At 36.1% G+C, this 9,580-nt stretch overlaps 2 protein-coding genes across 3 annotated transcripts; both read right to left on the bottom strand.

Annotated features, from left to right (window-relative positions):
- Nucleotides 1–944: 944 nt before the first annotated feature.
- On the bottom strand, nucleotides 945–6,459 carry LOC119791881 (P2Y purinoceptor 13-like). Of its 2 annotated transcripts, XM_038298243.1 has the most exons (5): nucleotides 6,409–6,459; nucleotides 5,949–6,121; nucleotides 3,558–3,760; nucleotides 3,074–3,463; nucleotides 945–2,774 (listed from the first exon to the last, which is right to left on the bottom strand). In XM_038298243.1, the coding sequence occupies exons 3-5, from the start codon at nucleotides 3,738–3,740 to the stop codon at nucleotides 2,283–2,285; spliced, it is 1,065 nt and encodes a 354-aa protein (XP_038154171.1). In that variant the 5' UTR covers nucleotides 3,741–3,760; nucleotides 5,949–6,121; nucleotides 6,409–6,459; the 3' UTR covers nucleotides 945–2,282. The 2 variants fall into 2 exon arrangements, with proteins under 2 accessions (XP_038154171.1, XP_038154172.1); XM_038298244.1 differs by lacking the exons at nucleotides 5,949–6,121; nucleotides 6,409–6,459 and adding an exon at nucleotides 5,619–5,903.
- Nucleotides 6,460–6,801: 342 nt separating this feature from the next.
- LOC119791873 (P2Y purinoceptor 13-like) lies at nucleotides 6,802–9,158 on the bottom strand. The gene is made up of 2 exons (XM_038298227.1): nucleotides 9,094–9,158; nucleotides 6,802–8,972 (listed from the first exon to the last, which is right to left on the bottom strand). The coding sequence occupies exons 1-2, from the start codon at nucleotides 9,134–9,136 to the stop codon at nucleotides 7,954–7,956; spliced, it is 1,062 nt and encodes a 353-aa protein (XP_038154155.1). The 5' UTR covers nucleotides 9,137–9,158; the 3' UTR covers nucleotides 6,802–7,953.
- Between the last annotated feature and the right edge of the window lie 422 nt (nucleotides 9,159–9,580).

Here is a 9,580-nt window from a genome sequence, read left to right on the forward strand (position 1 = left end):
CATTGTTGTATCTAATTTTATCCTTTTTTAATACTCTTTACAGGTAACCCACAAATGTGCTTATCTAGACATTTCTTCCATCAAATAACTTCTCCAATCATTGCCAGTCTATTCTTTACTGACTTACATTTCATAATGTAAGTCATATCACTACCCCAATTGTTATTTCATCGACCCGCATTTCTAAAAACATCCCATCTTATTTTGAAAAATAAAACAAGAACATTCAATTTGGGTTGTCCAATTTTAGTTATTGCTTTTTCCCACAACAAATTTAATTAAAAAGTTATAAAAAGTTAATAATCCATAGATGTAAAGCTAAACAATGTACAAATAGGAAATACACAAAAATAATCAGAAACTCAGCTTATACAAAAATACTCTTAAGAGCGGAACTGCAAATACCATTTCATCATCGATGTTCAATCTCTCAATAAATGTGGTGTTACATATTAATAGTTTAACCCAGTTTTGAAGAAGAGCTTATCTTTAATGACAAACTTTTGCAAAAACAATTTTTGGTATAAATTGTCACAAAACATAAGTTTCTTTCACACTAGAGATAGAATCACATTTGCTTACTCTCGGCACTTTTACAAATGTTTGAGATGTATTTGTTTAATTGTTACTCTATTCCATTATGGATAACAGTTTTTTGAATTGGGCTAATTAATATTTCATGTTAGTTAACTAGTTTATTTTTGCACTTTTTCTTTTAAAAGTATAGTGGACGATCTTTTATTTTTTGGGTGGATTATCAAGTAAGTGGTCCTCCTAATTGTCAATCATTCTGGTGATATGTTTACTTAAGGCCATCCTACGTGCTAGTCCCAAGTTACCTATCTTTTTCTGCGCATGCGCACATTCAGGCATATATGTGTGGTGAGCTAAGGTGTCAGCCAGTCAGTGAAGCTCACCTTTCTCACTGCACTTTTTTGAAAATGGCAGATGGTTGTAAGAGAAAATGCATCTAAAAAGTGTATGAGAAGAAAAGCCTTGGAAGAGGCAGATATATCCCAGAATGCTTTGCGCTGAAAGCTCTCCTTGCAAAGCATTATGGGATTTACTGTCACAGTGGCCTGCAGTCGCCATAGGCTCTCGCTATCAGACAGAGGTGACTAATAACAAAGATGGCGTAGGCACCTCGCAGTGGAGGAGGAGTTACGTGACCAACAGGGAGCAAAAAGCAGTGATCATCTGTCCAAACGATTATTTAACTGAGTTTGCTATAAAGTCCACTATATAGTCCCCGCTCTATATAGTGATTGAAGGATTTAGGGGTAAGCTTGTATGAGCTTGTATGAGCTATGAGAACAGCAACTTTTAAACAGAGCGTACACAAGGAGAAATGGGCATGTGCATCGTCTCAAACGCATTTACCCGCTCTTGGGAGCGGGTACAGGGTTGAGCATATACATTTTTTTTTTTAAAGAGGGCCAGTCTTTTAAAAAATTCACAAAAATCCTCCACAATACCTTTAAGATAAGTTTACAAACTGATAAGTTATTTGATAATCCTTTCAAGACATTTCTGGTAGTTAATAAAGACAACTATTATTTAAAGCTGGTCAAAACTCATCCAAGCTTTTTACTCTAAATTATGCAAAGTACTTTAGCCAAAAAAAAGTATATAAATCAAAATGTATGGTCACTGATTAATATAATATACTAATCAGAATGTGTATTTTTCTGTGTCTAGAGCATTTACCATAATTAAGGGTTACACAGCAAAAACTCTGAGTTTTTGCTGTTTTGTTTTTAGTTAATATATCTGTTATTATTCACATTATTTATTTCCATTTGGGGTTAATAAAGTATTTTTGATTTTAATTAACTCCTAGGGGTAAAATGACAACTATTCAACTAACGCATAGCTATTTAATGCAAAATAGTAGTGATTTACTATTTATATATAATGATATTTGTAATCAGGTTATTCTAAAAAAAATTTTGTTATTTAGCTTCTTCTTGATATATAGTTTTAAAGTTTATTCTGTCAACATGTTTGCATCCCAATAAAGGAAAAGTGCAGTTTCAGAGAGATTAAACCACAGGAAGCTGAATTTTGACAGTGTAAGTTCAGTTAAGGAAATGTGCTGGATGACTAGGCAAACATTTTGTGCTTGGTTCACAAAACAAACAGGCCTGATGTGCACAGAAAGCAGTTACATATTTTCGTGTCTAACAAATGTCTGCCCATTTTTATAGTTTGTCCAAACTGCATACTGAAAACTGCTACATACTGTACAAGGATGACAAAGAGTCTTTCAGGTTTGAAGGAGATTAACAGGCAAAACTTGACTCTGGTGTACATTGTCTGGCATGGGAGGTGTCATTGTGTGACTGTCGGGTGGTGTGGACCATTTGTGACATCTCCAGTTGTGTTGATGTCACTTTGGGCGAATCTTTGGTAGCTTTGCATAATGTGGTCTTCAGCTTTCTTCTAAACACCCGACACAGGAAGATGTAAATAAGTGGGTCAAGACATATATTAGTTGTTGACAGCCACAGTGTGGTTTCCTTGGCAATGTAGAGCGCGTTCTCTGCCCGGCAATGAGTGGTGCTGCGGGTTTGAGTTAGTGTATATGGGACCCGTGCAAAATGATAAGGGGCAAAGCAAATAAAAAACACACCCACTACCACGAAAACCTTCGCTTTGGTTCTTCGATTTGCAACCTGAGACTTGCTCCTTGAGGCTTTGTATGACTCATAGACCTTCTTGCTGATGAACGTGTAGCAAAACACCATCAAGGCAAGCGTGCCCCAAAATATGACCTAAAATACACATAAAAGAGTTATGAAGCAAAAGAAATAATTTGTAGTCACATTTGTATAATAGAGTTATTGTGATTCAACTGTTACAAAAAGTAGTTCTCAGGCTATGCAGTTTTAATTCTTTTTTTTTGGAAAAAAAATGTGGATGTTCTTTGTTAAAGATGGGATGGTTAATACCCCACCTATGCACCAAGTTGAAAGTCTTTTAAAAAGTCCCTGCACAAATATGGATGTAATCCACAGTTTTATACCCTTAAAAATGTTATATTTAAAATAATAATTGTTTATATGATGGTTACCTGACAGAAATAGTTGAATCCCTCATGCCACAATAGGCCCTCTTTGCTCTTCATGGAGGAGCACTTGAGTTTCCCTCCCGAGATTTTAGGGGGCTTGTTGCTGAGAATGATGTTGGGGAGTGCAAGAGATAACATTACGACCCATATAGCTGCACTCAGCATTTGGCCGACCCGAACCTTCTGCAGAGCACATCTTCCGAAAGGCTTTACGATCTTCAAGTAGCGGTCCAAGCTGATGAGGCCGAGCAACAGAATGCTGATATACATGGTAATGTAGAAGAGCACAGCAGAGTATCTGCAATAGAAGGCACGTAGCTGCCAAAAACCAACCCCTGCATCACTCAAGATTCTTATCGGGATGGTGAGAGTCATCAGCAAGTCAGCAACCACCTGTTGGTAAGGCACGAGATGTAAGGTTTTCAGTTATCATCGTTTCCATTCAGTCTTCGTTGATAGTGATTTATGGTCTAAAGTAAGAGCTTACCACATTTTTTAAAAAGACCACAAATGTTGTGGTGCTGGGTATGCTGAAGAAGATCACTGCAGCCAGGGAGTTCAGCACCAGGGCAACTACACAAAGGATAGTGTAGAGACCAGGGAAAACCACTGATGTCACACTTGTATCTCTAATACACTTAACGGATGTGTTCAATAGCGTGCTGTTCATCTTCAGGTTCTCCGTGGGACCTTTAAAAAATATAAACACATTTCTAAGGATGTTTTTAAGTGATGATAAGAACCTCATTTCAATATCGGATACACTTATAGAATAAGCAAGCACTCCTTATTTCTGGGAATTATTTTATGTACTAGTTAACCTTGCATTTGAGACTAACAGTATTATGTGGTCAGCTTGCCACTTCTCCATTTTTTCCCATTTAGCATTGATCCAGTTTCATCTGGTCCTACCGCCAGCTTTAACTTTTTAAACAACCCCATATGTAATTACTTAAACCGTGATGTTTTGGTTTATGTTATTTTTAATAGCGTCTATACAAATTATATATTGTGTAAGAAAGTCTTGAACATTTTGTGGAATCCTAAGCAATCTGCATTAATGTTGCTAAAATTAAATATTGACATCACATTACCACATTCCTAGTTGTAGACTGCATGCAAAGTATAGAGAAAAGCCTGTGTATGAATGTCCGACCAAACCCCCCAATTACTATATAGAGTGGGGACCATATAGTGGACTTTATAATGAACTCAGTTAACTGTTAAGACAGATGATCACTCCTTTTCGCTTCCCATTGATCACGTGACTCTGGTTCCCCGCTGAATGAATTGCAATCCCAAGTGGTCTTTTTTTCTCTCTCATCCTCAAAACAAATCAGGTGATGCTTTCTGGTATAAATGCAATCTGAGATATATCTACTTGCCAAGTGATCACTGATGATCACTACTTTTCAAGGTCCAATGTGGGAAATTTTGAGTCCACTACTTTTTCATCCACCATACACCCATATAAAGTGGCGTAACCCCTATATAGTGCTCTACATAGGGGTCAGGGCGGACGTTTGGACACAGCAGAATACGTTAACAAATTTGTTGTCCTTTCCGACAACACATTCCCTGGTAGATACAAAGTAAAAGATCAGAAGCAATCGCCAGCCATCAGTTGGGGTCACATTTTGCACATCCACGAATGAAATGACAATAACTACAAAAGTACAAAATGGTAAAGGGGTGAAATGACTTGGACCCCAGGATGACTTTGTAGCATTTTTTGAAATAGAGCAACTTTGAGTGAAAGTAGAAAACATTTTTTGGAGTTCTATGTTCTAGCTGTTTTTTATCACTGTGGTAAAATGTGTGAATTGCTTATTGCTATCAGTACAACATGCAAGGAAATAACCCTCAGCACTCTAATGCCGCTATTCTCAAAGTAGAGAACTAACATTTTCTTGAAGTGTGATTGTATTTGCACTTGATTTGAGCAGTCAAGTAACATGATCTACCAATTAAATCAGATTTTGGTCCTTCAAAAAAAAAAGAAATAACTTACATTACCTTAGTTCAAGTGTTGTCTATAATGATGTTATGTAAGGGTCAGCTAGTAATTGGCAGAAAAAATTACTTACCTGCTCAAAAGGACAAATACAATAATTTTATGAGACATTTACTTAAAAGATCAATTGTTATAATCCCTTTGAACAGATGCAAGATGGCAAAAACTAAAAAGAAAAAGACATTCTCCATATGAATCTATCATTTTAAAAGAAGAAGAATATTAAGTCACAACAGCATTTTCTGAATAAAAAAAGCAGTTCTTTTTACAGAATTAACAGAAATTAATGTTAACAAAGCACTTTTTTTTCTTTTAAACTGCAAGGAATTCTCATTCATTCTATCTTTAAATTGGCTTTTAAACCAGTACTTCCGTGATGCACAGAGAGCATTTTTAAAGCCAAATGTGAGTGTAGTGACCACCTGTCTATCCTGTTTTCAAACATTTGTTAGTCTAAACTTGCGCTTGTTCTTTGCAACACAGTTTTTGAACCTGAGATTTCAGTTGAATTAACTTAAGTCAGAAAAGTCTTACCTTTTGTTTTGTCAGCAGACAATAAAATAATAACGAGAGCAGTAAGAAGTACAGGATTTGACCAAAAAAGTGAAGTGAAATTTCTAATTCTCTTTTCTCTTTCACCCCAAATTAGAAATGCAAGAATGCTGAAACAAAAGAAAAAAGAAAGCTAAAAAATAAAAGTATGAAAACCTATAATAAACTCTGATGTGTGCTGTTTTTATCAGAAAAAAATACTCTCTGACATATGGAACAAGCCTGCCTGTCTTTCTTAACGTTTCCCTTCTGTTTTTCTGCCTTTAACAGTGTGTGACTGTGTGTTTGTGTGTTTGTGTGCGGTAGTTTTACAATGGTTGGACTCTGGAGTTATTGTGGGGCTGTCTTGTCACAGTCCCAATGAGTTAGCTAGTCTTCCTCCGGGTGAAAGCCCCTTTCCTTCCTTGCTTCCTGTTCCAATTGTCTGCTGAGAGGCTTGTTCTACTTCGTGCCAGTCCCTTTGCCTCTCTCAGTCTCCTTAGCTGCTGTACGTCGGATGCCAAAGACATGAAAATTTTTTCAGACTAAAGGGTTGAGACCTCCTGCACAAAGTTGCACCTCCCATTAACCACAGTGTATGCTCATGTTAGACTAAAAAAAGTCCTCAGCAGCAGAATAACATTTAAACTGTCTCAAACACATTTCCTTGTTTTCTTAAGACCAGAACAGATAAACTAATTCACATAGCCAAATGTTTAATAATTTTAAATGATTTTGTTTTGCAATCTAATTTTTTAAATCTCCTATCACTAGTGACAAATGCTGTACATACCTGTTATTGCCCAGTATTCAAATCAAGTTTAGCTTTCAGATCTAAGTTTCCTGATGTGTTGGAAATACAAGACGTTCTTTCTGAGAATTTCCCAAAATGACTTCCTGTGTGATTTTCTTGGATTAGAGCCAGGAATTATGACTGAAGGAAAGACCATGTGTGAGAGATAGGATGAGTGTCACTAGGGCCATTTCCTCTAGTGAAAGTTGCCCCTTATATAAAGCCTAGAGAACTGTGAACCATATCTATATGTCTTTTTTTTTTTTTACATACCCAAATTTTGAGTTTTAACATCTAAAAGGTGATTTGAAATCCACAAAACACATCTTAAAATCAAGATGGAGATTCATCATAGGGTTTATAGAGTTTATTGGGTTTGTAAAACATGCTCCTTCCACCATGCTTATATGATATATATAGCTTTAAAAGAAAAAGTTTTCAATTCAGTGAAGCCAAAGCAGAAGTCATATTGCACACAACCGTTACATCTTGCAGTAAACCATGCAAAAAACATTGTGTATTAAAAGAAAAAAACAGTTCACTTTGAAATCTCAAACAAGAAAATGTTGTAAAATATAGAATTACATAAACATGACAAACAACTAACCTGATATGACATACAAACTGCATTTATACTTAAGTTAATGTACTATTTCTATTCAAGGTGAAGTAAATTACTTATTACATTGCTGCAAATCTGTCTTGTGTTTCAATGGCTTATGAAAACATGCTTTAGATTAAAAAAAGCTCTAATATTGTTTTTCTAACCCTCTGGTGATGAAGCACATGTGATTTTATCTCCAGCTAAGCCAGGCTAAATGAATGTTGCAACTTAGGGATGCTTTATGTACAGCAAATTAAAATCTCTGCTAGCTAATTTATGAAAAGGAAACAGTGAAACAGAGATATTATAACATGATAACTTCTACAGACCCTTTGTCTTATCCAATGAAGATTCACCCAACTTAGACTGGTGAAATCAGATCAATTTTCTCATTAAATCAGCATTTTATAATTTGACCATGTAATATAATTCATATACTGGTTATATTGGTATATATAATAACTGTAATATATTTAGTTGATTTTGACAGAATTTAAAACAACTTTCCAGTGATTTCAACCAAACGTAACAGAGGAATCGCAACCACAAGTGCATCAACAGGTTATTTTGACTTACACCATATGCCATTTATGTTAGTGTACAGTTACACTGTGTAGTCAGCTCCAAACATTAAATTCAAAGTGTTTACAGTTCTAATGATGTCCAAAATAGCTCTGACATGCACTTGACATCTAGAATGCATGGACATCAAACACGTTACTAGACTTAAAGCTCTCAAAATTGTGGGTTGTTTATTAGAACATATAAAATGGGCATTTTTTTAATGTAGATTTTCCCCCTCCTATCAAAGATTCACTGTATGTAACAGTGCAGAACTCCTCATAATAAATAAGCCAAAAACTGAAGTTTCATAAGCTGCTCCTATTTCCTTCTCTTTTAGACCAATGTAAAACAAGTCAGTGGTGCAGACACATATTTGACTACATCTTTAATGAGGTCAAGACTTTTGGATTTTTGGCTTTTTTGTCACTTTGAAAGATATCAACCCATTTTTTTGTCATTGACATTAGTTTCTCCTTGAACTCTCGACAAAGGAAGACATAGAGCAGTGGGTCCATGCAGATATTGGTGGTAGCGAGCCAGTGGGTCAGTTCCTTGGCAAATTGTAAATGATCATATGTCTGAAAGCAGTCTGTGGAAGAGTAGCTGACTTGCTGGGAAGTGTATGGGATCCTAATGATGTGGTATGGAGCAAATGAGATGAAAAACACTATAATGACAAGAAAAACACGTAGTTTGATTTTCTGCTTTCCCTGGCTGTTATTACTACCGGAGTTCCTGTAGGACTGGATGACTCTGTTTGCGATGCAGATGTAGCAAACTACGATGACCACACTAACAAACCAAAAGAATATATTCATGAGGAGGGATGTTGCTTCATGGAATGCTACTCCTGCTGGTCCTTTCAGAACCATGCATGTAGTGATAACTGATGTATTGTTTAATGTTTTGTTTGTAAGAATGATATTCGGCAAACCTGTACCTATAAAAAGAACCAACCAGACTGTGGCAGATACCACTTTGCTCATCGTCAGACTTTGCCCAGAGAGCCTGCTGTGCGGCATCATGATCTTAAAGAAACGTTCGAGACTAATTAATCCCAACAGAGCGATACATGTGTACTGTGCATTGTAGAAAATCACAGCAAAAAAACGGCAGGTTGGTCCAGATAATTGTTCCCATGTGTCAGGTAAGTCCCCTGCAGCTTTGATTGGTATCATGAGGGTCATAATTATGTCAGCAGCTACTAGATTTTTCAGGTATACCACAAAAGTGGAGGTAGACTTTAGATGTACAGACACCCATGCTGCTACAACATTCAACAACAAGGCTATTGGGAACATCAGAAAGAAGAGACTTGGGACTATGTATGGGTTGTACAAAAATCTGTCACACTGCGATTGATTCTGAGACATATGCAGGGATGGGTCCAGTGCATCTAAGGAAAATAAAGACAAAGATAAAAAGTAAAAAATTCAATGGAAAATTATTGTTGGTAATTTGATTATTATTGTATTTTAACAAGCAAGTGAAAACATACAACTCCTAACTGTACTCACATTGTTGGTTAGGATTCATTTGTGTATCCAAATAATCTGTCATTGTCCGATTATTATTCAATGCAGCTTTACACTGAAAGAAAAAACAAAACAATAAAACCCCAAAAGAGTTTAGCTACCAGTTAACTGTGTCATAATGTTTTTTTTTTTACTAGTATGTTAATACATATAACCATTAAAAACAACAATAATAATTTTGTGTTCCGTTAAGGTTTATTACCGCCAACACCAAGTTTGGCTAAATTACCTCTTTTGTCCTTTCAGCCATTAAAACAAACGTGTGTGTTTTTTGTCCCTATTTAACCAACCGTCAGACCAGTTATTAGTGCCTTTGCTGAAAAGTATTACACCATTCCTGTATTCTGATTGCCTGTTTCTGATGTGTTCTGCCTCTCGACCTCTGAGCCTGCATTTCCCTGTCTGATCTGTTTTCCTAAACTTAGTCTTCTGACTCCTGCCAGATCTCTGTCTGCCTGTGTACCGAACC

This window comes from Cyprinodon tularosa, unplaced genomic scaffold (genome assembly GCF_016077235.1).
Source record: "Cyprinodon tularosa strain WSP-4 unplaced genomic scaffold, ASM1607723v1 ctg403, whole genome shotgun sequence".
Lineage (NCBI taxonomy): Eukaryota > Metazoa > Chordata > Actinopteri > Cyprinodontiformes > Cyprinodontidae > Cyprinodon > Cyprinodon tularosa.